This window comes from Phaethon aethereus, assembly GCF_964289735.1.
Source record: "Phaethon aethereus genome assembly, chromosome: 1".
Lineage (NCBI taxonomy): Eukaryota > Metazoa > Chordata > Aves > Phaethontiformes > Phaethontidae > Phaethon > Phaethon aethereus.
The window spans coordinates 146,961,547-146,989,337 of NC_138575.1; the positions used below are offsets into that span (position 1 = coordinate 146,961,547).

General features: G+C 46.2%; 2 protein-coding genes across 2 annotated transcripts in view; one reads left to right on the forward strand and one right to left on the reverse strand.

Moving 5' to 3' along the window:
• The window catches only part of GABRA5 (gamma-aminobutyric acid type A receptor subunit alpha5), a gene marked incomplete at both ends in the record, with an annotated part of 56,249 nt that extends 42,955 nt beyond the window's left edge, over nucleotides 1-13,294 (reverse strand). The window contains 4 exons of the mRNA XM_082011645.1: nucleotides 2,607-2,827; nucleotides 2,934-3,001; nucleotides 4,826-4,947; nucleotides 13,209-13,294. Of these exons, the coding sequence (XP_081867771.1) occupies nucleotides 2,607-2,827; nucleotides 2,934-3,001; nucleotides 4,826-4,947; nucleotides 13,209-13,294 (497 nt within the window). The remainder of the gene's footprint in view (nucleotides 1-2,606; nucleotides 2,828-2,933; nucleotides 3,002-4,825; nucleotides 4,948-13,208) is intronic.
• The window catches only part of GABRB3 (gamma-aminobutyric acid type A receptor subunit beta3), a gene marked incomplete at both ends in the record, with an annotated part of 198,777 nt that overhangs the window by 35,937 nt on the left and 135,049 nt on the right, over nucleotides 1-27,791 (forward strand). The window lies entirely within an intron of this gene.

Genomic DNA, 27,791 nt, shown 5'->3' on the forward strand with positions numbered 1-27,791 from the left:
GGGGGCTCAAGCCCTGGCTAAGACCCAGTACCTTCAACCAGCGCACCACCGCCAAGACAAGCATCCCCCCGCTCAGAAAGCCCAGTGCCGCCTGTCTTCTCACAGACAGCCGTGCTGTGTAGCCCTGACGAGCTGTTACCATCGCAGGGACTTGCACAGGCAGCTGAAGGCTCTGGCTGCATGTCACAGCCACCTCTGCCCAGGCTGGGAACGGAGCCTCAAGCCACCTCGCGGCCAAGCATCGCTCGCGCTGCTGAAACGCCCATCACGAAAAGCTGCTATCCCTAAAGTAGCACAGCTCCGTGCACATTACAAAAGCAGTCTCCTGACTTGTGTTTAAATGAAGTAACATAGACAGTCCTTTATTTTTAAAGTTATTACTTGCAATAGTGGAAGGCAAGCTATTTAAAAAGCTTTGCGCTCCATTTCTTATCACATACATCATGGATAGTGGGAATTTATTTCCACACACATGCACACCCACACACAATACTCTACAAAAAAAAAAAAAAGTTATGTTGCATGTTTTTTAGGTTACAAAAGCATTCTGTGTCTTTCCGTAGCCTACAAAAACATCAATCTCAAAGAGCCTTCCCCCTGTGAAAACCAGGGGAAAAGGGACTGAGTGGGATGATGAGAAAGCCTGTGCCAAACCCAGATTTTTCTCCAGCTGCGTATGCTGAGCAGGGCACTAATTTTTCCTCAATATACCTATAGCCTGTGGCCCCTAATGTGACAGTACTCTGCCATCGTTGCAGGAGAGGCACCTCCACAGAATAATTCGGATTGGGCTGCAAGCTCACCTAGGTCTCGCTGACTCAGGTCTCGCTGCGCTGCCCTGGGTGGCTCAGCTCACTGCCTCACCGATCGGTGAAACTCACATTTCTTTAACACCGCAAAACCCGCTGCTTGCACGGGAATAGCATGCCAGCTGCGAATCTGCCACACGCTGTAATGTTTCGCACCAGGCTGACCACTAGCCCGGTCTGGACCTTACTTACACAAGTGATGTACACAGATAATCAGGAATTTCCTCTGCAGCAGTCTGGAGTTGTACAGTGTAGTCCTAGAGGCAGTGAGACTGGTTTTGAGGTCAGCATTACCAGTATTTTTGTGAAATACAGGTTTCTCTGATAGTTATTCTGGCCTGTATTCATTTAAGCATGTACGTGCATCCTCACATTGTTTCAGGAGTTTACTACTGTGGAGACCACTAACTCGGGGCTAGGAAGAACCGCAATACACATAGCAGAAGAGAAAATGAGATGTTTTCTTCTTTCTTTCAAACACAACCTCTATCACGTCTAAGTCTTTTTAGCACTAGTGCAGTTATAACTGTGATGGTCTAAAGCCGTAAGGATTTATGTAAGGATACATTACTTCTCCTAAATCTCTTTTCCTTGCAAAAGAAGAGACCCAAGGCTAGGGCCTAAATAAATAAATAAAACAGGTTGGAAATGCCTGAAACACAACCTGGGAAGCTCCAGGTGCCTGCGTACGAAAGCGTAATCCCCCCACGCCCCAACAAGTCTTAACCACTCGGCGCCGGGGCTCGCCCTCCCAATGTGCGGCAGCGGGTGGCTGCCGGCTTGGCCCTACAGAGCCAGCCCCACAGCGGGACGGGGCGCCGGTGGGAGCTCAGGTCCCCCTGCCCTTTACTGGGGGCTGCCTGCTGAAAAACCGGGCATCTCAGCACCTAACCTCAGGCCCCTGAGCATTTTTTGGGGTCTCAGGTACCACTCTGGGCTTGTACGTGAAAAGCTCAGAATAACACTTTGCTGCTCGGTAGGTTTTCCCTTTCATTTCTTTTTCAAGTGCTGTCCGTATGACTATGCTCTTGGAGAAAATCCTGTTGAAGAGAGACGTCAGTCTTAATTAATACAAGCTAATTACCTTTAATGAGCAAATTGCCGTACATCGATGTGGGATTTGGCCTGAGAAGAATTTCAGACAATCCTCTCACATCACCAATACTACACCTTATATCTAGGTTACACATTAATGAAGCTTGACAGTATCCTTTAATCTGATGAGGAGCATGGCCCTGAAGATCTGAGACACCGATTTGCTTCTCTGCCAATATAATGTGCTGGCTTTGTCTTCAGGAAAGTACTTGCTAAAGCAGCTTCACAGTGCTGCTAGCTTATTTCATTTATCCCTATGATGATTTGCCTTTTAGCACTATTAATGAAATCGAAAAAATAATAATAAAAGCTCCAAAAGCTCAAGATGTACTGCCCCAGAACAAGATCTCAGTTTCTGGCCTTGGAGACAGTTCTCCTGCAATCAGCACTGCAGTTGCAAATACAAACAGTAAGAGAGAACAGATCTTCATAAAAATACTGGACTGAATCATCAAATCTGTTGAGAATAAGCCTTCCATTTAATCAAAGGAAATATTTAAGCACTAGCAGTATTCAGAAGCTACAAATTAATTGGTACTTGTAGGCAGCGATTATGTTTACCGCTTTTCTTGATAGTCACATAAATATGTGTGAAAGATTGGTTGCCCGGCTCTACTACAAGTGGGGGAAGTGGCTCTCCCCACAAGTACTTGCAGAGCTAGTTGGGAATCGGCATCAAAAGAAATCGATCCCGGTTATTACCTCATGGTATACAGCAGGGTGCCATCATCCTCCAGGCGCAGAAGTTTGTTTGGGGTTGTCATGTTGTGAGCAATAGACTTCTTGCCATTGTGGAAAAAAGTGTCCGGGGTCCAAATCTTGCTGGCGAGCAGGTTGTTAAGAGGGAGGCGTTGCATCGGTCCTTTGAATCGCAGCCTTTCGTCCTTCCAGCTTTGTCGGAAAAAAACGTCAATGGTGTATTCCTGGCACAAACAAACAGTCAAGGTATTGCAGGGTCTGAACAGAAGCGAAAAAATGACTTTAGCAAAGTAAATACAATGGAGTTGCCAGCCACGTGATCAAACTTACCATTTCTGTGTCTGACACAGGACCAAAACTGGTAACATAGATGTCTGTTTTCACCTGAGTTATTCTCTCTGTAATAAATACAGGCTCTGAGTTAGTAATTGCTTTAAGATGCAAATACGTGCTTCTGATGCATTTATGTGTTAACAATTTCTGAATCACTCAAAAATCCCCCAAAGCTTGAAATTAAGAAGATGCTTGAGGAGGAATTTCATCCCTGATCAAATGCAGTTGTTGACCTTTGGGAGCTCAGGCTCTCTTCTTATACGAAGTGGAAAGAAACAGGCCCTTCAAGGGTGCAATTCCTCTGACTGACAGTTTTTGATCATGGAATCATAGAATGGTTTGGGTTGGAAAGGACCTTAAAGATCATATAGTTCCAACTCCCCTGCCATGGGCAGGCACACCTTCCACTAGACCAGATTGCTCAAAGCCCCATCCAACCTGGCTTTCAACGCTTCCAAGGATGGGGCATCCGCAACCTCTCCGGACAGCCTGTTCCAGTGTTTTGCCACCCTCACAGTAAAGAATTTCTTCCTAATAACTAATCCTAATAACTACCCTTTTTCAGTTAAAACCATTACCCCTCATCCTATCACTACGCTCCCTGATAAAGAGTCCCTCCTCCATCTTTTCTGTAGGCCCCCTTCAGGTACTGGAAGGCTGCTGTAAGGTCTCCCCGGAGCCTTCTCTTCTCCAGGCTGAGCAACCCCCACTCCCTCAGCCTGTCCTCACAGGGTAGGTGCTCCAGCCTCCTGATCATCCTTGTAGCCCTTCTCTGGACCCGTTTTAGCAGGTCTATGTCTGTCTTCTGCTGGGGACCCCAGAGCTGAACACAAGACCCACAAGATCAGAGAGGGAGAATCACTTCCCTCAGTCTGCTGGCCACGCTTCTTTTGATGCGGCCAAGGATGCGACTGGTTTTCTGGGCTGTGAGCGCACACTGCCAGCTCATATTCGATACCTATCAGAGGATGCGATGAAGTGGATCTTGGAAGGACCTATGCCACTCTGCTGGCATTTCATACATCTATATTATAGATGTCCAAAGTTAGGTGTAATTAATTCTACCCTCAAGACTCTAAGTCTTTCTGGCATCTTTTCAAATCAGGACTAATTTAATTTAAGGGCAGAAATTTCAGAAGTTTGTTACATAAGATATGAGCATCGAGCCCTATTTTCAAGCATCTCTGTGTAAAGTGAGAGGAGAAGGAGAGAAAGGGATGAAAGCAATGTGTTGGTCTCAGAAGAGGAAGGGGTGGGGGTAGCCAGATTAAAAAAGGGCCAGGAAGAAACATAACAGATGGTTTACACATGGGTAGAAGATGAGAGAAATCTGGGGGATAGAGAACTGAAGGAGGGCTCAACAAGGTTAGGATGGCAAACAACTATTCACATGTTATGGTTTTAAAATAGCTGCTGTAAAGGTTATCAAAATGACATATCAATACAGATTTGCTGTAGCTGTCTAAAAATGGATGGTTTGGGGATCTGTTTTTAGCAGATTTTTGTCAGCGGCATAATTTTATACATGCTGACCAGTGAGGGAACCTTGCAGCAGCCTGCTAGCACCCTGTCTCGCTCACCTTAGGGAGTACCAGAAAGAAAAGAAACCCAAACTGTATTCAATTACAGAAAAAATGCATCACACAAGCTCTCCTAACACAACCTCAGATGACCTCAATGACTGAAAGACGGCAACTTTCAGGGACTTTTGTATTGTTCCCCATTTGCCAGGAGACAAATGTGCTTTTCTGGGCTTCATTTAGCTAATGAAACACAACTCTCTCATCAAGACCCATACCGACAGCCGGCATCCATTCGGGAGGGCATCATTGTAGATGATGGTCCCATCATCTAGTGGGAGACCGGCCACAGGGAACACGTTATCCTACCTCCCAGTCCCGGGCGCAGTCGGTTGTCATAGCCGTCCAGCAGGCCGTCCAAGATCCTGGTGAATATGGTGATGTTATCATTGGCGTCCTCTTTTCCCAATGCCGTTGGCGTTTGCGAGAAGCTGTTTTAGGCAAACGAAAAGAAATGCATCAGGACCATACCTGCCACAAGGGACTTCAGTCTCACGGGAACTTTGCGACGGAGCCTCTGAGCCTCTGCCCTCTCCCGCAGCTCCAGCTGAGCGGCACGGGGAGCTGTGGCAATCTCACCCCCGCTCCGAGCAATCATAAGTAGGAGGAGGACAGAAGGAAGGACCCGTGCCATGGAGGTACAGCCCTGGGGCACTGGACTGGGGGATGCCTCGGCCCACTGACCCTCTTGCCGTAACGGCACAGGGACATCCCAGTCCCCAGCGCTGCCCTGCCCCACCTCAGCCCCACCGCTTCCCCGGCACTGGCCTGTCTCCATCCCCTGCAGGGAGCAAGGCAGCTCATGGGCCCAGCAAAGCTGTTACTGGTTTTTTCCCCGGTTAGCTCTCCAGTCCTCGGGAACTGCATCAGGCGGCAGAGGAGCTGCAGAAGCAGCAAGGGTTTGCCTGGGGACACCCCTTCAAGTCTGCCTGAAGAGACTCTTTGCCCTTACCTGCCAAACAGCTTCTAGTTTCCACGGTTTACGTAAATTGTTGCCAGAACAAAGGATGAACTCCAACCTTATTTGAGGATAACGAACTTCCACTGCATTCAAAAATCCCACCCCAGATCACTGGAGTATCCGAAAAAACATACTGCAGTACAGAAAACACAGTTCTTCATTCCTCCTCTCTCTTCTACATAAATTAGTCCTCCCTTGTAATATGCAAATAACAGCAATGTGTAGTGGGCCTCATTCCATATCTTTTGGGCCAGATTTGTTTTTATTCTGCGCTCTTTTTTATGCCATCGTTTTGTCCGTGGCTCAGACCTAGGCAGCTGCTCACAGCACAACTATAACTTGCGTTTTTAAGCACATTTGATTTTTATTCAAAGGTGCTTAGTAGAATCCGCTGCCTACTAATGCCTTTGCTTACCTAAAGAACAGACACCTAAGTTTATCCATAGGCATGCCTCACCGGCAGCAAGCGATGAGCATCTCTTAAGAGAGCAAGGTTGCTCACACCCAGTGCTTATTCAAGTTTCAGTCTCTGCTGAAACCGCCAACAAACGCTCCAGCTGCGACAGGGCACATGGCCCCGGTAGGAACCGTACCCTGCCTCATGCACCCTGCCAGCAGACAGGAATCACTGACGCTCCAACAACCCGAACTCGACGTGAGCCAGTCACCCGGAGATTAAAAAAAAGTTAAAGATCCATGTTTATCTACTACCAGTCCCCAGGGAAATAAATCAGTAAATAAACAGAGAACCTCCAAGTATCCCTCTGAACAGCTTGCCTTGCCGAATGCTTGTAACACCTGCGTTAGGCTTACCTAACAGAACAGGGCTTAAACAAAGAAAAACAAGGGACATCAACCTGGTTTTACCTGCACAAGGTTTACACTAACGGGACCTTGCTGACACCCCTGTAATGGGTCTGGAAGTTTTAGCGACAAGACACCTGGCTCAGGGTGAGCTGCTGGTGGCCTCATAGCCCCTCACGGACATGGGGACCCCCAGTCCTGCTCCTGTTCCCTTTACAGCCTGAGTGCTTCTGCTGGAAAAGGAAAGGATTGCAAAGCCTCCCAGGAGAAGGGAGCGAAGCTGGGCTGCGGGAGCGCTGGTCTGACTCCCAGCGATGCCAAAGCCCACGCAAACGCCTGGCGAGGAGGCTCCTCGCAGCACGTGTGCTGTCGGCACTGCTGCGACCCTCAACACGCTCAACGCTGGAGAGCCCGAGGCCACCAGGGACCTTCCCTTTGCTGCAGGTGGAGGCATAGCTGCGAATCTCACCCACTTTTCAGGCCGTCCCATCTGTCCGTGGTCAAAAGACCAAATTAATTCTGTTTTCTATGCTGTGACCACAACATCTAGCGAGTAACTGAGGCAGACAACATCGCGGACACGTTTGGCTACAATGGCAGACAGTTCACCCAGTGGCAAACTGATTACCGAAACGTTACACACCCTTGCAGGCCAGACCGTTCAAGACAAAAGACTGTATACTTTTTTGTCAATCATAATCACAGGGATTCACCGTGTAAAGGTGAACATCTACAAGCAGCAGCCTAACAAGTACGAACAGGAGACAGAAGTTACAGAGGCTCTTCCTATGCCACAACCATAACTAATGCTTTGGTAAAATTCTAGAATGCTATTTTAGGCTTTCCTCATTTATTTTAGCTTCTTTTTTTCCGTAAGAAAGAGATACGCATCATGCTGTTTGCCTGCTTCACCGTATCAATGTAGGAACCCGTTTTCATCTTCCAGTGCATCTGACAAAAAAGCGGAAAGATCAAACTTCGTTTCATTCCTACAAGTTCCATGAGAAGCGGTGACTGGGCAAGCGGAGAGCGATCTAAATTAGTGCCTCATTAAGTAAAAATGTGAGGTCAGCAGTCATCTATTCCCTCTGGCTCGCCGACTGGGCCAGTCAGCACGCATGTAGCTCAGGAACAGCCTCAGCAAAACCAGCCCACCTCCTCTCTGCTAATTAAGAGATATACAGGAGCCCTGCAGGGTGATCAGGAAAGACCCTGGGAGAATAGGACCGCAGAGGTAAAACGTAGGTGTTGCGACGGGAGGTGGGAAGAAGGGCTGCCAAATGCGGAGCCAGGATTATCGCAAAGGTGCGGTGCTGGGGGCACAGGACACAAAGCTTCGCTGGCTTCTCTGCTCTTGAAAAAGCTTGTTATTTTTAGTGCTTACGGCTGAATTCAAAGCCAACTGAACTCAGAGGGAAGATTTCCATTGAACTATTTTTGTGGGGATGGGACAGAATAGACTTAGTTCTCGTAACTTCTCCTCTGAATCTAGTAAGAGTAACTGATGCTGCTTCCTTCTACCTCAGCTACGTACATCTTTCACAAGAATAGCATACACCCCTCAAATGCTGAAATACTTTTATACCTCCACAAGAAAAGCTAATTAATAGGTGAAAAAGATGGAGAAACAGCCAGGGTGAAGACTCATAAAAAGCCCGCACTTCATCTGCAAAACTGCAATCCAATTCAGATTTGCCAGATCACTTCACCCAAAAAAGAAGGCGTCTGATGCCGAATTTCGGAGAAATGTCAGCATCATATGAAGTTGCATTTGTAGATGGATTACTGTTTGCCATTAATGCAAATGATACTTTTTCTTTCACAGAAAAGCTAGTGTTTAATTTCTATTTTGGAGCTTGCTGATGAAATAGCAACTCACATTTTGGAGTAAGTGCCGAGGTTGTCTTTTATGACGTGAGACCTTTAAACTGTGCTTGCAAAGCTACGTGCATATATTAGATACTATAGCTGTATGAATAGTGAGAAAACAGGTGATGTCCTAAATTATTTCCACACAGCTAAAGATTATGTTTTATCAACATATTAGTAGGTAAGCACGTTATTGCCTCTCTGCAACCAAAAAATGTTTTTATCGCAGACATTTTCAGTTATGGATAAAAATAAACCTAGAATAGAACCTTAGGAAAATGCTAAGAAAATTCGAAGATAATTACATTTAAAGCTCATTAACGAACATAAACTAAACCAACCAGGAATACTTCTCATCACATTTATTTCATACTGCAATTTCAGGGTGACTGAAAAAATCAGAAGCCATCAGAAGGGGCCCATCAGTGTAAAATGTAATAACTCTCTAAAGATTCTCAGCTACCTCTTCTGAAGAGTTCATCGTTTACCATTTTAATCATCACTGTCTTTTTTGCCATCTAGTCTAAATCATGACAGGTACTATTCATAGCTTAGTTGCAATGAGAGGAAAAAGTACGGTAGATATTTAATCATTTTCTCAAAACTTTTTAAGAAAAAAAAAGTAAGAGACACTGGAAGAATAACTGAGGAGTATTTTGTGACTGAAAGCTGTATTTCCTTTCCCTCTCGCTTGAGAGTAGAGTTTCCAATAGCTTGCTTTAATATGATTGGAATTATACCAGAACTTCAGACAAATTAACAGTTTGTGGAAAAGACAGTGGAGAACACACTTGCGCACTTTTGGATACCGTCAGCTGTCCAGACATCAACGGATTTACTTTTCTAAGTCAGGTTCTCACCATCCCCTTCTCACAGATTCTTGAGGTACGAAAATGCTGGTATTTTGTGAATTCGTGCAATGACGATTCAATTCTTCCACATCATTAGGACAGGGGAGAGGACTGACTGAAATAATGAAACTTTAATGGTCTTGGCCATTAATTAAGAATTATTAATTGGCTAAGTATCAATCTTGATTGATTTATTCTTAAGAATAAAGTAAAGAATAATCCAATTGGTTTGTTTATCGAGAGCAGTATTTCACCACCTTCTGGGAACGCGCAATTTGCGAGCAGTGCAACGAAAGCCTGTTTTCCATAGGGCGACGTCACATCGCCCTCACCCCCTTGCGGCTTGACGCCCCTTTCAACACCCTGAATTTCTCCTGGTCATTACACGCCTCCCGGTACTCTCAGCTCCCAGGGCACCGACCTGCAGCTTCACCGGGAGGCAACGCGTGCCGGGGCTGATCCTGCGCCAAGCGCGTGCTGGGTGGCCTGCGGGCACCCGCCGGCGGTTTGGCCGCAGCCGGCAGGCCAAGCGAAACGGTGACGCTGGGGCCGCAGCTTTCCGTTCGGCAGAGGGACTGACTGATGTCTGTCTGCCTGTCTCCAAGCGGTTCTAGGCACCCACTTAGCTTTCCAATTATTAAAAATGTCTAATGGGTTCAAAAAAGCTACCTGCAGACACGGAGAAGGAAAGGGAAACAGAATTAAAAAAATAAATGGGTAAGCAGGACTGCCGAAGCATATGATAATTCTTACAACATTAGTCTTTAAAATATGAGGAAGAACTCCCTAGCATCTGCAAGTACTTGGAAAGGGATAACCCAGCAGGACTGACCGCTTAGGGTTGCGGAGACTGACTTGAAATAACAGCCTGGAGGAGAGGTATGTTTAGCCTAAATAGCAGGATTACAGTCTTAGCGATAAGGACTGTGAGCTAGTGGAAAAGTATGTGAAACTACAGACACGCCACGGACTGAATTCTTAGAGCGTACAGAGAAGCCTTGCGTTGGCGACACTAAATTGAGATCTTCTCTTTTGCGCGTTTCTACTATTACAGATATTATTAGCAGAGGGCAACTAAACTGTGGTCACACCAACAACACCCATCCCCGTTGCTTTCAGCGCTCGGACAGGTTTCTGAAACTGCACGTCTACAACGCAAACGCACAGGTCCTGGGCGTCCCCAGCGCGTCCCCAGGGATGTCCCCGTGGACAGTCTGGGGCTTGCAACAAAGACTGAGGGTGCGGTAAGGTTGGCCGGCGTGGGGCCGACCACGTGCCGCCTCATCCCAGGGCGACCTCGGTGCAGGCAGCCGCCCGTCGCGCCGACCCTTGCCGGGCTGCAGCCGCGTGGGCTCCCCGAGGGGCGGAAAGGGCCGGGTGCTGGGCAGTGCCACGGCACCCGCGGAGTCTGGCAGGACGGGGCGCTGCGTACGCTGGTCCCGCATCCTGTGGGATGCTCACGGCATTGCTCTCGTGGGCATCAGTCTGAAGGGAGCGGAATCTACATAATTTTGAATTTCCACTGACCCGCCTTCTGCTTGGTTTTGCCAGCCTGACCCTGTGGGTCTTGCGCTCATGAAACTGCAACCAAATTCAGTGCAATCCTTCGCATAAAAAAATACAAAAAAGAGGAATCAGCCTCTCGTCTCACCTGAAAACACTCTTCGCAGTTATATTTAACTTCTAATTATTCTCTAGCTCTGTTATTAATATTTACTTTCAAGACAATTGTGAACTATCTTGAAATACTTCAGTAAAATACCTAAACCCATTAGAGCGTTATACAACCCAAGTCTGAGTTCAAGCAAGCTTGAAAAACCTGGACTCGTGCTGGACCCTTTCTGCAGAAGCAGACTCATAAAACTATTACACCAACAACGGTGTGGGGCTTCGCATCCTCTTCTGCTTTCATCTATATCTTTGAATCCTAATTCAATGATTTTTCTTTATGTAACTTCTCCCAGCTATGCCTACAGTCCTTCTCTACAGCCTATTGATGCGGATAACTCTCGATAGTCATTCCACATTTAAGTTAAACATTAATCACAGACTTTTGCTGAGATTTCTGAAGTAGCCTGGGAGACTAATACCTGTTTATTGGGCACCAAAATCCCCCAAGGTGGCTTTGGCTATGTCAGCAAAAACTGTATTTATGATTTAATATACTTATGGAATGACTATGGAGAATCGTAGACAAATCTCTGCCTTCATCTGTAATGTCCTACTGTATTTTGCTTCTTAATTTGTGCTCATTTGTCCAATCACTGTCATCTAGCACATTGCAAAACGCACTGCAATGTAACAGCGCAGCCCAAACATGAATGAAGCTAATAAAGAAGAACCTGGTAGCGACAGCAAGTTTTATCAGTATTAGATTCTTGTAGTTAATATACCAGCCTACATGTAAATTGTAGCATTCTGTCCTGAAGAGTCAGTCCCAAAGCACTTAGCAAATTACACTCTGAAACTGCTTCTGCCTCTGAAACAGAAGCGCTGGAGCATCCTCTGTCTTTTGAGCAGGGTCAAAATTCAGCCCTAAGGCAGCGTGTGAGTGGTGCAGTGAATTGGAGCTGCTTATCTCTGCAGGCCCGGACTAAAATTACTAGATCAGAAAAGGAGGGTGGAGGGGAGAGGTTACATGATGATCTCATTTTAGTGCACAGCAGCTTTTTGAGTAACTCGCAGGAAACAAGTGTCCTAGTTTCCCCCAACTGTCCTGCTCTGATTATCTGCCAGGTTACAGGTCACACCGATTCCTACCTGGGACTTAGATTCAGTATTTGCTTTGGACTCAAAAGGGAGCGTTTAACCCTCATTTTTTTGCAGCCTCACCTGTCTATCTTTCTGTTAGAAGAGCAACACAGTTAAAAGACCCCACACCAAACGGGTCCTGCTCAGCTATTGCAACCTGCTGCCTTCTACAGGGATGATGCACAATCGGGAAGGACTTAAGGCTATAGTCCTCAAGATTTTCTCAATGTGGTAACACTTTGTCAAATTACAACCACGTCAAGACAAGTTTAAAACCAGTCAGACACTGTCTAAGCCCTCTTCATTTCTATCATAAAGTCCAGGGAGAGTTTTGTCTTAGACCACAGTGAAAGGAGGACCAAGCTTTTCCAATGTCGATAAATGAGTGTTCAGGTCTCTGCACCCTTTGACATGTGCAGTCCTACAACCATTCATGTAAGCCACTGTGCTCACAGGCTTCCACCTGCCTACGTAGGACACAAGCTGGAGACAGGGCTAAGTTTTGCTTACAGCATAGACGGTCATCACGCCAAGTTTGGTCTTTCTCCTAGTTCCAATCTGGAAAAAAAATCCCTTTTCTTGAAATCAGAAACTGATTTGCATCTCCATTTTGTATCTTCTTATAGCAAGGAATTGATGGGTGTGATTGTGAATCAGCATGTTGGGAGGATTCATTTTTCCTGGTGAAATCATAAATAATTGTTCTCCTCCACAAAGCAGAATCAACCTACGTTTCCAGAGCACTTGCAAAATGCCTTTTCTAGACTCCATTGCATGGCCCAGTTTTGGAAAGTTCTTAAGACATTCAGGTAAAAAACATATCAATAGGAGTTTTCTGTTTGTTTGGGTTCTTTTCTAAGAGCTACAGTAGGAGTATTTCTTCAGTACGGTTTCCAGAATATCACTGTCAAGAAAGCATCCAAAGCAAAAATAAAGAAACAGGATTCCTTGCTACATGCTTCAGGGAAACACGATTTCTAATTATTCCAGCAAGTTTCAAGCTCAGCCATCCTTCTGAGCAGTCACGATCTTAGCTTACTCACTAGCAAAGCCTGTACCAGCTAGCAGCATGCGCCGCGTCCTGCTGCTGCCTATGGCCTGCGCCCACCAGGAGAGAGGGAAGGTGCAACCCCCCCCATCGCAGCCACGGGGGCAGGGAGCCCGGCAGCCCCCGCCTGTGCTACGCCCAGGTCCGAGCGCTCAGCAGCTGTAGGCCTGGCCTGAGCTCCCCGTGCCCCCCAAGGCTTCCCGCAAGAGTGTTGCGGGCATAAAGAAGCGATACCAGACAGTAAATCTGAGCAGGAAAGCAAATCGCTCCCTTCCCCCTGACGCCAGCACATTAAGATGAAATGCAAAGCCCGCTTGTTTTGTTCGGCTGCTCCGCACCACACGGAGCCGAGTTTTTCATCTCCTTAAAAAACCCACAGCAAAAATTCAAACGCAACTGGCAACTCACCCGAAGTGGCTCGCTAAACTCATGGAAACGCAGAAGAGGAAGAAGTTTTTGATCATGATAAAGCCAGAGACCATCCCATTGTCCATTCCAGAGGAGAGGAGGAACGCAGGTGGTTGCTTTGGTAGAGGTGCAGTGGCTCACTTTGTTCTTACGCTGCAACAACAACAACAACAAAAAAGAGAAATTATTACGTGGGCAAACAGCAGGATAGCCCAGTTCAACTAACACCACATCTTCTGCTATCCATGGTTTTCACAAACTTATCTAGGCTTATGTAAACATCAGCTGTTTATGTAAAATTGTGTATCTTCAAGGACATGTTTTACATTCTGCTGACAGCAAACTGCAAACCAGGAAAAATTCTTAGTGGCCCAGTTTTCCCTAATATTCATCCGTCATATAAGTAACTAAAGAAATAGTCACCATTTTCCAAACACAAATTTCGACCCTTTACCGATTTCAACAACTTCCATACGCCTGCAAACTCAGGGCTGTGTGCAGCCTCTGCATCCTTTCTTTCCATCGCAATTCCTTCCCATTAAATACCCGGCTTCCCTTTCCAAAATCCCAGTCGAAATGCCAAGAAACACCTACTGCTTCTTGGAATTCATGCTGCTGATGCACGGCTTAGCAAAAAGAGGGTGGGATGGCGGGGTGGGGGGTAAAAAGTGACCTTCCTCGCAAAGGCACATAAACCTCACGCTAGCACGAAGAATGACAGTAACGTAGCTCCTCCAGTGACTGCCACTTTTTGGATACCTGCCTCAGCGACCAGATCCCCAATTTCAGCATTGTGCACTAACGTTTTCCTCTGTGCCCTATTAAAAACAGAAAACAAAAACAAAAAAACCCACAAAAAAACCCAAACAAAAAACCCCCACAAAACCCCAAAACCAACAAAAACCCCAAAAAGCACACCCAGAGGGGCGCTGCCTGGGTTTTCCACCGTGGGCCCCGCGCTACACCGCTCAGCAGCTCACCCTCCCCGCCGGCGCAGCAAGGCGAAAAGCCGCCCAAGCCCAAAGCCGCCCCGCGGGGCTCTCCCCCCCGCCCCGGCTCCGCGCTGCCCCGCGGCGGGTCCCGCTCGCTCCGCTCCAGGCACCGCGGAGCCGCCGCTGCCTTCCGCACACGCCCAGCCCAGCCCCGGCCCGCCCGCACCTGCCCGGCGACGGCCGCCCTCTCCCCTCCGCCGCCGCCGCCCGCGCTGCTCCGCCGCCCCTTCCCTGCCTCCCTGCCCGTCCCCGCCGCGCCGCCGGGCTCGCCCGCCAAAGTTTCCCGCGGCCATGTGCGGGGCGCTGGGAGCGGCGGCGGCGGCGGCCGCCCGGGGGACTGCGGGCAGGGGCTGCCCGCCGCCCTCCACCCGCCGCCCTCCACCCGCCCGGCCGGGCGCGGGGGCCCGGCGCTTACCAGCCGCCGGCGGGGGGGGCGGCCTTGTCCCGAAAGTTGCGGAGCGGCAGCGGCAGCGGAGCGGGAGCGCCGGCGCTGCCTCCCCGCCGCTGGCAGGCGCGGCCCCGCCGCAGCGCCGCGCTCGCGCCCGCGCCGCCCCCGCGCCCAGCCCGCGGCCGGCAGCGCGGGTCTGGGCGCGGGTCGCGAGCCCTGCCCGCAGCCCCCCGGGCGGGTCCCGCAGCTCCCCGGGGCTCCCCGCACCGGCCCGCCGGGAGCGGGTCCCGCCGCCCCCCCCCCCCCCGGGCAGCGTCCCGGGCACCGACCCTCGGCGGGGAGAGCCCCCGCCGCAGCCCGGCCGTGCGGGCGCCGCGCAGCCGTGGGGCAGGGCCGCCCACAGGCGCGGCGCGGCGGGCCGGCTCCTTGCACGCACAGGTACAGGCGTGCCTATATCTGTGCCTATAGATACACACGCACAGCTCTGTACCTACATTCCTCTCCCGTAGCCAAGGGACCCGATCGAAACCGCTCTACCTCCTAAATGCTGAAGCGGGGACTTGTGCCCGCAGCGTTAACGCTCTGGGCATCCCCGCTGTTCGACACCCACGGGTTTTACCGGCAGTAAAAATTCCAGGAGACCCGCGGTGACTTCGAGGTTTCCTTGTGGCTGTGCGTAGCGTTACTCCAGAAGAATGGAAGCACCGCTGCACAGCCTCGGTACAGGGAGCATTACACTTCGCTACGTGTCCAAGACACGTATTACATCCTGCTTGCAGGTGTGGAAGCATGGGTGCGTTTTGAGCCACCCGAAAGGTGAAATGAGTGTTGTATGTAGTCCCAGTTCCTGCGGGTTCCTTGAGATGTGTGCAACATTTTGTAACACGCGCATGTTACGCGTGATAACCGTGGTTTCAATATATACCGCTGTGACCATACTTCGAAATAATACTCCGAACTCAATTATTAAATTAACAGCTCTAACAATGTGATGCCTGTCTTTGAAGCAACGCTCTGGATCAACGAAGCATTTGTCTTTTTCCTATATCCATAAAAAAAAGCTCGATGAATTTAATCCCTCCGCTGAAATCCATATTGATTCCGCAGCTCATTGCCATAGAGGGTGCTGCTATACATGTGCCTGGTTCACGGTGTGCACGGTTTGAATTGAAAACTGGTCCTTATGGAATTAAATTTTCTTTTTTTTTTTTTGGTTATATGTGGTGCTTAGCTGCGTTCAGGTTTTCCAGCAATGATTTATGATCTTAGATGCAGATCCAATGACATACGTTGTCCCTCATTGTTACTTAGTGACTTCAATAAACATGAAGTTGTGAATGAACGTTGCTATCAGAAAAGCTTTCCTGGTGCTTAAAAATATCTGAGTAAAGTAGTATGAAGCGCCGGTAGTTTCTCATGATAATGTTCTTGCCTGGGAGCGTTTAAATCAGATTTTTCACAGTGCTTTGGTTTCTAGTACGAACTATTTATATCCCTGTATAGGTGATACTGTAAAAATATGTGATCTTTAAATAATTTTATGAAAGAAAGATGTAGATGCATTGGCCTAGACTTTCCGTGTGAGCGGGTGAGAGCTGCGCGCTCTTTGGCTGCTCGCTCTCGCTCTCTGGCGAGCAGAACCGAGCCGTGAGTCCTCTGACTTCGCTACATCTTCTGCCGCGTGCTGCAGATCCACTCCACAAAATCAAAGGGAGAAAAGCATTTAAGACTCGGGGAAGCGAAATAGCAAGGAAACATTAAAGAAAAGCTTAAAGAAAAGGAAAAAATAAATGAGAAAGCGCCTCAGCGAAAGGGCCAGCTGATAAATACCAGTGCCACGCAGAAACCCGCACGCGCCGTGAAAAGGGCCGCTCGGCGCCCACGCCGCGCCGAGCCCCACCTGCTTCTCCCGCGGTGTTATCGTCACCCGCGTGGGCGACGTCGGCGGGTGGCTGCAGTTCGCGCCGCCGCCGCCAGGGGGAAGCACAGCTCCACGTCACGCCGGCGGCGGGACGCCATTTCGTATATTTGCGAGAAGTTTTGCGTGGACCCTCTCTGACGTTTCTCCTCCTCGCATCATGAAGTAATGTTGCTTATTTGCGGCGAGAAATGCATTTGAGCGGGATCACCCGGGATCTTTTTTGAGCGGGACTGAAACAATAGTATCACAGAATCACAGAATCACTAAGGTTGGAAAGGACCTTTAAGATCATCAAGTCCAACCATTAATCCAGCACCACCATGTCCCCTAAACCATGTCCTGAAGCGCCACATCCACACGTTTTTTGAACACTTCCAGAGATGGCGACTCCACCACCTCCCTGGGCAGCCTGTTCCAATGCCTGACCACCCTCTCAGTGAAGAAATTTTTCCTAATATCCAATCTAAACCTCCTCTGGCGCAACTTGAGGCCATAAAGTACCGCAAATTGTGCTGCGATTTTTCACCGTGGCACTCGTGAGTACTTACACGCTGCGCAGCTCACTGGGAACTGCGCACCAAGTCCTAACACTGTGACGTGCTGTGTTGGAAAATGGCCTGTTTCCCCAGCAGCCAAAGGCGCCTCTGTCATCACCCAAGCCATTCCTTCTTCTCCCAGAAGAGCTACAGAAAGCTCACAAAGTTGTGTGGAGGTGTGACATGCCGTGGGTATTGACCCAAGCAGTAGGCTCTGCGGAGGCATTCTCTTCTGCCAAAACATTTTACTTCCGACGTCAAGGTGGAGAGGATTGCCTCTTTTTTTGAAACCTGTTCTCTGGCCTTCTAGCTAAGACTCTGCAAAAGGTAGTGCTTGGGACAGTGATTTTGGTGATACAAACCCTTTTCCAGTAGAGAGCAGTCTGAATTAATCACTCATTGCAAGAATCCCCAACCATCAACCAACACCAGCTTGGCTACTCTCAACACAGAGACTGGATCTGAACAAAGGGTGAAAGTCTCATTGCCGCTCTCTTTTCTCTCAGTATTTTTAGAGATGGCAATCAAGAGGATTCTACTCACACACCTGGAGTGCTGGGTCCAGCTTTGAGCTCCCCAGTATGAGAGACATGGACAAGTCCAGCAAAGGGCCAAGAAGATTATTAAAGGACTGGAGCATCTCTCTTATGAGGAGAGCTGAGAGAGCTGGGACTGTTCAGCCTGGAGAAGAGAAGGCTCAGGGGGACCTAATCCATCTCTACAAACGCCTGATGGGAGGGAATGAAGAAGAGGGAGCCAGGCTCTGCTCAGTGGTGCCCACTGACAGGACAAGGGGCAGTGGGCACAAATTAAAAACCATGAAATGCCGGCTGAACACAAGAAAACGTGTTTTTACTGTGAGAGTGACCAAGCACTGGAACAGGTTGGGCAGAGAGGTTTTGAAGTTTTCATCCGTGGAGATACTCAAAACCTGCCTGACGTGGTCCTGGAAAACCTGCTTTCGGTGTCCCTGCTTGAGCAGGCATGGCGCTAGCTGATCCAGAGGTGCCCTCCAGCGCCAACCATTCTGTGATCCTCTAAGCTATGAAACAGTGTCATCCTGTGAAACTCTCTGTTACTTTCCCCAAACTATTTCACAAATGTATCTGGTAGTGAAATTATACAAATAACCTTGCTGACAGGAGAGTCTGATGGATTTTGAAGGGTTTGGTGTATTTCTGAATGATAAGGAGGGATATCAAAAGCCTTCTCTTCCCCTCTCATGCATGCCCTCTCTGCAATGTCGTGGACACCCATAAAACAAGACCAGTGACCTGCATGTCTCTTGTCTGATGGGCCACGCTGCAGACAGAGCTGCGTGTAGGACCTGGCGTTTTGGTGCTGTTTTGTGCAGCTCGGTGGCAATACAGAGCTACTTAACTACCTAACGGAGCTTTGTGAAAGGCAGCTGGGGGCAGGGTAACATCAGGAAGGATTGCTTGGAGATAGAGTTGGTCCCTTGTGTGACGCAGAACATGGTGCCACTGGGAGAGAGGGGCAGGTGACCCTGGCCCAGCAAAATTCCAGCTGGTTGTCAAAAGCGACGTCTTTAGCGACACCGATGCTTCTTCATGCTATTTGTTGCAATTCCCAGCTCTGCAGGTTCAAAGTTCTAAAACCATCATCCGAAACTAATCCTGAGCAGGTTGCTTTCTGCACACATTCAGTTTAGAAACAAATGAAAGGCTACATTTTCTGTTTGGCGGTTCATCCTATATGTTACGGGCAACCTACACTTTAGTCCATTTCCACCTATTAGACTAACAGCTGAGTGAACGTCGTGGATATGCCTGAACACCGCTGTCGTGGGTTTATAGCACGCCCTAAGCTTCAGTGTTTCTGAAAAACAAGGCACCTTACAGAGGTCCCTACTCCAAGATGAGCCCCGGGTGCTGGCAGCCCTATTTCTCAAAAGTGACTGGCAGGAAATTTAAGTGAGTTTGGATCTGTATCAGACACTTTGCCCCATTAGACCAGGGAAATCATATCCTTTCCTTTACACCAGGATATGATGGTTTCAGCTGAGATGGAGTTAATTTTCTTCCTGATGGCTGGTACAGCGCTGTGTTTTGGATTTGGTATGAGAGTAACGCCGATAACACACTGAATGTTTCAGTTGTTGCCAAGTAGTTGTGGTGCTTGTACTCGGCCAAGGACTTTTCAGCTCCCCACGCTCTGCCAGCGGGGAGGTGCACAAGGAGCTGGGCGGGTGCATGGCCAGGACAGCTGGCCCAGGCTGGCCACAGGGCTATTCCATACCGTATGACGTCATGCTCAGTGTATAAACTGGGGTTGGCCGGGGGGTGGGAATCGCTTTTTGGGGCCAGGCTATGGGTCACCTGGTGGGGAGCAATTGTTGCATTGTGAATCACTTGTTTCTGTATATTCCTTTATCAGTATTATTATTTTCTCTTTCTTTGCTGTCCTATTAAACTGTTTTTATCTCAAGCCATGAGTTTTTTCCGATTCTCTCCCCCATCCCACCTCGGGAGGAGGGGGTGGGTGAGTGGCTGCGTGATGCTTAGTTGCCCGCTGGGCCTAAACTGCAACTCTCCCCTACCTGAAGGATTGGAGGACATTTCCAACATTTTTCAGTCCATTGTAAGGTTATAAACCCTTGGATTAGAGTAATAAAGCAAAGATTGTCTGTTACGGACAACGACGTCCCTGTCTTTCTGCACCCACACAAAGGGGCTCCATCTTTTTCCCCAAGCCCACCTTGTTGTCTGGCTGCCTACAATTCCCTTCTCCCTTACAGATCATATCCTCCCTACAGCTTAACCCAGCTGGGCCAGATTTGCGCAGTTCCAGTTCCACCTCTGCGGCCGAGGTGAGCGTGGCCGGCGGCAGCCTGGCACTGGTTGGTGAGGAGCACGGGGCCAGCACCCCGGCAGGGTTTAAGCCCAGCACTGCCCTTGCAGCGCGTTTGCAGGGAAACGTCGCGCACAGGCGGGTTTTGGTAGTTCGCTCGTATCGGTCCAGCTTGCCAGTGAGATAGCCCTTTTCTCCTCTGTCCTGGAAAAGAGAGAATTTCCTTTACACCAGTGGATAGCAATGCGAAGTCGGAGCGTGGGGTCACAGGTGTTTTTCCCGCCGAAGAATTGAGGTTTTATTCACATCATTGCCAGGTTCAGGTGTGAAATCTCGAACCTGCTCCTGCAGAGCCTACCGAAGTCTGCCCTTGAGATACAAACCATGAAAGCCAACGGGATTTGCAACATGTCATGAACTGCTAGTTCACAATCTTAGGCTCAGGAGGCAGAAGGGGCTACCTAGCAGCGCTCCCTCCTGCACGACACAGTCCACAAATTTCCATAGCAGCATAAATGTGACTTTCTGGTTTGCTTTCCTCTTGCTTTGTGAGAATATAGGATGTTTTTTCTGGCTATCCATGACCTTTGCAGCAAGTCACTTCCTCCGTGAGTGCTATATCCCATAAACAAGCGCCTGCTGTTACCTCACCTCGAACCTGCCCCTGGTTTCTTCTCTTGTTGGCACAGTGTTTTTAGCAGAGATAAGATTGCGGACTGGTGAGATCGGCATTACAAGTGGAGGGATATTTGAAATAAGGGTGTCACCCAGTCAAAGTTTATAATCCAAAGATCTCTTAGATTTTTGATGTCCTGGGCCAAATTAACAAACTGATTTAATGTGCCTGTATGGACATAGTGGATACAGATGAGAAGTTCACATTTTGCCCACCTCTGAGCTGGACCCGTTACAGGTTCCCTGCTTTGCAACCGTAGAAATTGTGCTAATGGTATGGGAATGACAGTGCAAATATATGTACTTAAGCTTCTTAGCAGGCTTAGTGAGAAGCAGGTGTATTCAAAAGCCCAAGTTAGATGTGTACAGAGCAGAGAGAACTACATTTTGTCTTCTCTGTCTTACTCAGCGGCGGCAGGCATTGTATCCTGACATTCCCAGGCGACTGCCTGTGGATCTTCCAGTTCTCCAGAATTTAACTTTTAAACATCAAATATATAAACCATACTTTTGCATAGAAAGAAATAATAACGTAAAGAATGAATAAGTGCTCATGCTCTAAACATGTAAGATACTTGTAACTAATGTGGTCAAGTAGATTATTCTATGTTGAGCACTGGTGATACACGCTTACACCTAAAATGTTACAGTTTTCTGTGTAACTTAGGGGTTTTTTACCGCACTCAAGGGAGCATCAACTCAGAAAACCTCTGAACTGGAACTTTATGATCATACCATCTATAAAATACCTTTAGTTAATGTCTTCAAAATGGCTACATTTACTGGTTAGTATTTCAGCCAGCTAGAGCAGCAGCTATATCTGTATTTGAAAAATACTGGGTCGTTCGGGTAGCGTTCTGTACGGCCTTTAACGAAAGCCTCAGTCCCCCCGCTCACCCCGTGCTCTGGAGCAGCCGCGTAAGAAAGCACCTCGTGGAGAATAAGCGTAACGATTCAGTTCCACACACGTGGTTCATAAAGAAAGGTTAATCAGGCTTAAGAGCATAAAAGTTCTGCATCAGTATTCAAGGGTTCATGCAGACGCTGCTGCACGTGTAATCCCTTCCTAACAGGAAGGGGAGGACAAATCTGAGAAGGGACAACACAGAAATTCATTGAACTAAGATGGAAGAATTGATGTTGATAAATTCTTCATTAAGTATGTACTCAAATATTCACAATGGCTGGAGGGAGAGTGTACTTATGGACAATATAGCACTATAATACCCTAATGTACTCAGTGATGTTAAGGACAGAGTATTTGAATGCTAGAAATTGGTTACAGACAAGAGGTACCAAAACCTATTTGACAGTGTATCTCCGAATTTTATTATACATACATATGTATGCATCTCTCTCCCTCATATTTAGGTTATAAGCTATAAATATTTACACCTATTGATACATGTATGTACATATCAAGTCTACCTGTCAACTGGGGTTTTGGCCATGTAAATGCTAAGATAAGATTGGATTAGCATGTTTTAAGTTGTTGTGATGAACTTAGGTCTTTTTTTGGCTGCTATAGTTTCCATATTTACTGCATTTCTCTGTATTGTTTACATGTGCACTGGGCGTATTGACAGAACTCATTATTTCTGTTTCCGATCAACACAGGTAGCTGTCAAAGATACCAACAAATATTTGCTTCCACTTCCGTAAAATTTTACAAATGCTTTCAAGTCACACTGTAACGATTCATTACAAAATACATTAACGCATACCATTTGGAAAGCTGCAGACACAACTTACATTTATTTTAGGATTTGCAACATACTGATTTTCAGGCTGAATTTATTGGCAAGGGTTAGGTGGGAATAAATGTTCTCAGCAGTTCCAAATCCCATTAAATGTGACTTCTGTTATATAGATTCAAGTGCAATCATTAATAAAATTTCAAGAAAAAAATATTTTTAAATTGTTCAATCTAGAATTAACATTTACAGATATTGGACAGAGCTGCTAAAAAAAAAAAAAAGAAAATTAAAATGGAAATAACCTGAAAATGCCTTGTTTTGGAAAAGATATTGGTAGAGATTTCACAGTGATCTATATGTAACACTACGGGATGTTAAATATTAATGATTGAACTATAGCAAGCATTATAATATACCACACCAATGCAGGTGATTCCAGTCATACAGCTTTGTGTGAAAATATTTTGTCAGTCCCAGTGCAGTAGAATTCAGAAAGATAAATATAATAACATATATTATGTATATCAGTCAATAAGCCAGATCTTCATGTAGTATAAGTTGGCTAAGTGAAGGGCAGCAGATCTAGACCCATACCTCAGCTGAAGTTATGCCTTGAGTGTGACCCAGTAATTATGGTTCAGTCAACAAGAGTTTGTCTGAATCTGAAGAATGAGACTTGGCACAAATACCAAGTCGAGGCATTTTCTTTTCCTTTTGGTAAATAATTTACTCAATGAAAAATGCGTGTGGCTTGCTCACAAAACAACTGCAGAGCAGGCTAAAATATGCCAATTTCTATTTAGTCAATGGACAAAAAGTAGAGTAAAACACTAGAGATATTGAGCATTTTGGTTTAAATATTTCTAAAAAAGTCAGTAGGGTGGAAGAGTAGGATATAGTTGCAGAAAGAGCTATGAACAGCTGTGAGGAATCATCATATGACCCATGCTTACGTTATTCCATTTGGCTGTGAGAAACCCAGATTAGCTCTTTGCTCATTGCCTTTTTGGACATAGGGAACTTTGCATGTGTTTTCCTCGTTCTTTCCTCATAAACTGTTCCGCTTTTACAGAAGTGATGGGGTCTTCAGTGGGTCAGCTATCAGTGGAGATGAATACTTGTGTGCCAGCCCTTGCCAAGGAAAGCTTTGCCTGGAGGGAAGGAAAGTACCCTGCCACCGAGCTGCATATTTAGGATGTAGCAGACTCAGTTCAGTCCCAGCTGCAGGGTTTTCCTTGACTACTTGTGCTGTAGTTTTTGAAGGAAGCAAACAGGCATATGAACCATATGCCTGAGGTACAGCACGGCACACTCCGTCCAGGTCCCCAGGCTGCACACTTGTTGTGTCTGGTCCTTCTTTAAAGTCCACAACAACTCCACTGGCTTGCATATTTTGGAGAAACAGGTCCACTTGCAGAACTAAGATAAGCTGGGCTTATCATCATCTCTGTCACCTTCAGCAACTGAAAACTCGTGGATTAGTTTCAAATTTGGGGCTGTTTACTTGAATGGACCGCAGACTGCTGGTCAATCATGTACAAGAAACTTTACCTGCTTGTTTAAACACATCACTTGTGGGTGCAGGGAGCTAACACCCATGTTAATTTTAGCAAGCAAAGAGTGGGAACAATCAACAAACATCTCAGGTGCACAGAAGAGGATCAAAAGAATAGCTTCAAAGATAAAAAAGTGACTTAAATAAAATATGACCACTGGAATGGTTGCAGTTTGATCTACTGGTGTTTTCCCAGTTTACTAAGAAGAACAAAACAAGAGCCATCAAATGTTAATCAGACACTTTTTTTGTGAAGCATGCAGGGGCACAATTCTGGGTATGCTCAAGACAGCAGGAGGGAATGAGTTTCAGGTGAATAATCCAAGAGAAGAGAGCTTAAGCCTGTCAGTTAGGTTTCCACTCTAAATATGTTTCATCGTAATGTGCCATTTTGTTGAAATCGGATTATGGTGCTTTTATCGCAGCTTTTTGAGTTCCAGCATCTACACCATGGAAAAGTAAATTACCCACCCTGGAACCCCTAGCACCCCAGTAGCTGAGGCATTTGCCCAGGCATGGGTGAACCAGGTTCAAGACCCTTTTGTGAACACTGGACTCAAGTATTAGTCTCCTAATGTTACGGTAAACCAAATATTCTGGCAGCTGACTATTAACTGTGTGTCTTATTTTATGGATGACCAACTTGGGCTGCCTAAGGCTTATAGAGCACTTGCAGTAGACAAAGTCAGTAAGAGCTGTGGTTTCTCAGCACCTCTGACTGCAAGGCAGTGTAGTCTCCAGTAATGTGCACAGGGTTGCAAGCCATGAATTTTAATCCTTGCTTTGCCACTAATTTACTGTGCAGCTCCAGGCAAGTCCCTATCTCTTCAGCTGTAAAATGGGAATAATAATAATGGTTTCCTATCTTTCGGCAGTGATAAATTCATCTGTGCTCTTGAGGCATGCAAATACTACAGTGATGAGTGGCCCAGAAAATACCATGAAAAAATGAATAATTCTGCATTTACTGCAGGCTTTGGGTGTAAATAAGGCACTGCTAACTGGCTGGTGAAGATTACTTTTCTAAGTAGCTGCTTACTCAGTAGGTACTATGTAATCAGTACCTACTTATTCTGTGTAATGAACGATGAACGTTTTTGGGGGAAAAAAAGAGGCAAAGACACATTTCAAGAAAAATCTTAATACTGATTTACAGGAAAGCACAATTAGGATTTCATTGTCCATTTAGGTTCTAGTGTTCTCCAACTTTAAAGCACTTGATTTTGGCAGCTGTCATAATGTTCTTCTAAGGCAACTGTCTTCTGTGCATGCACATGATTAGGTCTGTAACTTGCCCACTGCCATAAAAGCTTTACTCAAAAATAGCATTTTAACTGTGCACGTGTATCCATTCTTCATGTGCAATTATTTCTGTCTGAAAAATAGGAAAAACAAATCTGCCCCCCTTTTTTTTTGTCTGTTCTGATCACACCATCATATTGCCACTCTTATATTGCATTTTTCTAGGTTCTCAGATTAGTTGCTGGGTAGGCGACCTGTTCAATTTGTTCACACAGCACCTCTCTCTTTGTATAGAAATAAAATCCCCCCAAAGGGCTCCTCTTTTAACAAATAAATTTTTGCTATTGAAAATAGCAAGGAAAACAATGAAGACCACTGTACACAGTGGTATGCTAACACTTCAATTCAAACTTTATTAGAGTAGTCTGAGCATGTTTATCCTGCAATTTAACTGCTTATTAGACCATTGCTATCGCATCTGTTAAAAGCATGTGCAATCCACAAAACAAGCTGCCAAATGTCCCTTTACAATTACATTGTTCAGAGATCTGTATTGTCATTCTCTGTTTTGTATTTGTGTCTACGATGTGGCGGTGCAGCAGTCGCCTGACGGGGGCTCATGTGAGTATGGTTGGAGTCATGCTTACTTTTCTACACATAAGGAGACCTAAGTTCTGCCAAGACAGCGTATGCACAGATTTGTTGGTCTAATCTCCACCCTGTCTGGTGATGCTAGATTTAAAATCAGGGCATATCAAATTAGAATCATGATATTTGAAGCAGTCTTGACATAAAAGAGAATCATCCACTGCATAATACTTACAGACTTTCAAGGTGTCTAATAAAGGAGCATGTTTTATTGTAATCTAACTCTACGCATTTCTAGATATTTACTTGATATTCTTATCTGTGATACTTGAGATCTGTTTGATATAATAAGAATATACTGCATAAAACAAAGAAATATATGACCTCAAAGAATATTTTAAAATTATATCTTAAAAGCATTTATTCTTGCTACTTATATTGAGAACCTTCGTGAGCTAATATTTTGGATCAAATTATTTCCATAAACGTCTCTTTATCGGCCATGATCTTATGAACTGCACACATGATTCATTCTGGGCATGTGAATTCATCGCGACTGAACCCATATGCAAAGTTATTGCAGTGATTAACTCAGTAGAAAAATGTTTGCAACACTCCGTCCTTCAGTTTTTTACTTTTCACTTCACCAATGGTGCTACTGGCTATGAGCAGGATACAAACAATAGGCACAGAATTACTGTCAGGGATGGCTGTTACCTCTAGTCACTTATGAATTAAACATCTGCTGTCTCACATCGAAAACGTTTTAAAAATAGTTTGCATGTGAAAAGGATGACTGTAAAAGGGATTTCAGTGAAGAAATCTTTCGCTTGTTGTGAACACAGCAGCTTTGGTGCTCAGTAGAAGTTTGCCAGAAGTACATCACCCTTTGCATTGTTGTCTGACAGAATCTGATGGCCCAAATTTCATTTAATACCTTTTGCTTAGTGTTCCTTACTGGCTAGATCTGCATCTTCAGTGGCACCTAGATATTAGAAAACATAGCAAAGTAAGTAGAATGAGGATTATCTGAATGTGAATTTTCATGTAGGCTCCCCCATGAAAGAGAGGCCAGTTGAAAATGTCCTTTTTCTTTAACTACTGATGAGGTCACTGGAAAAAGGCTCCTACCATGATCTCCCGCAAAAAACATGGCCACTGAAATAATGCTACTGTTGAAAGGCAGGAGATGAACATAATTGCAACAAGCAGAATTTCAGCAGGGACCGTGTTAAATATAAAGAATTCAGTGCCAGAATATATCAAAATGATTGTAACCTGGCTGTACTTGGAGTTAAACGTAAAATTCTTGCCTTCCCGGAATAGCACCCTGGTGCTTGTAATCAAAACCAATTTGAAACACTGATGTCTGTTTCTGAGTGTCAGGGAAAGAGATTAAGGGGAAGGAGAGATCACTGTCATCTTTTGTATCACAGAATGTACTTTGAAAAGGTCACAGTGAGACCAGGGGAAAACCTGCATGGAAGAAGAATGTAGCATCTACCACCACTCCAGGGCCAGCTGTAATGTAGAGCTGTGAGCCAGCACCACAAGCAAGGTTATGAGAAGAATGATGCCTAAACTCAACAAAATCTGTGGTGGCAAGCAGCAACTATGCAATTGTGGCTTATTTAATCCAACTATGACTGCACACAGGTTTACATTTTAAAGACAGGAATTTACTGTGGAAAGGGGCTGATGCTGTAAGTTTTGCTGTGTAAGTGTTTTTGTTGAGCTGCATGGAGAGAGTTGAGCGTGTCTGGAAGGCCAGACTCAGGTGACAGCACGGAAACCTGAGCAATGTTCCATATTATATAAAGGGCCTGAATCATTCAGAAGATTTCCTATCTTTTTTTAAAAAATAACAGATATGGTGGCTACTACATGGCTTTTAGGCCTTCAGATGCCTACATAAATAACGAGAGCCCTCCCTGCCATTCTATCTATTGCGTGTAGACACTACATGGCATTGGTAACTTTTCTAATGTAGACAATTGCATTTTGGTCTTTTTTTTAATTATTTTTTTCCTCCCAATTTTTCCTTGTATCTATTTCCCCAGTGGCTAAAAGATTAATGATTAACCTCCCATTAAGGAGAAACAAGGTGGCTTCAGCATTATTTATTTATTATTCTTTTTCTTAGCTGGAAATCGAATTATCTATTCCCAGTTTAAGACC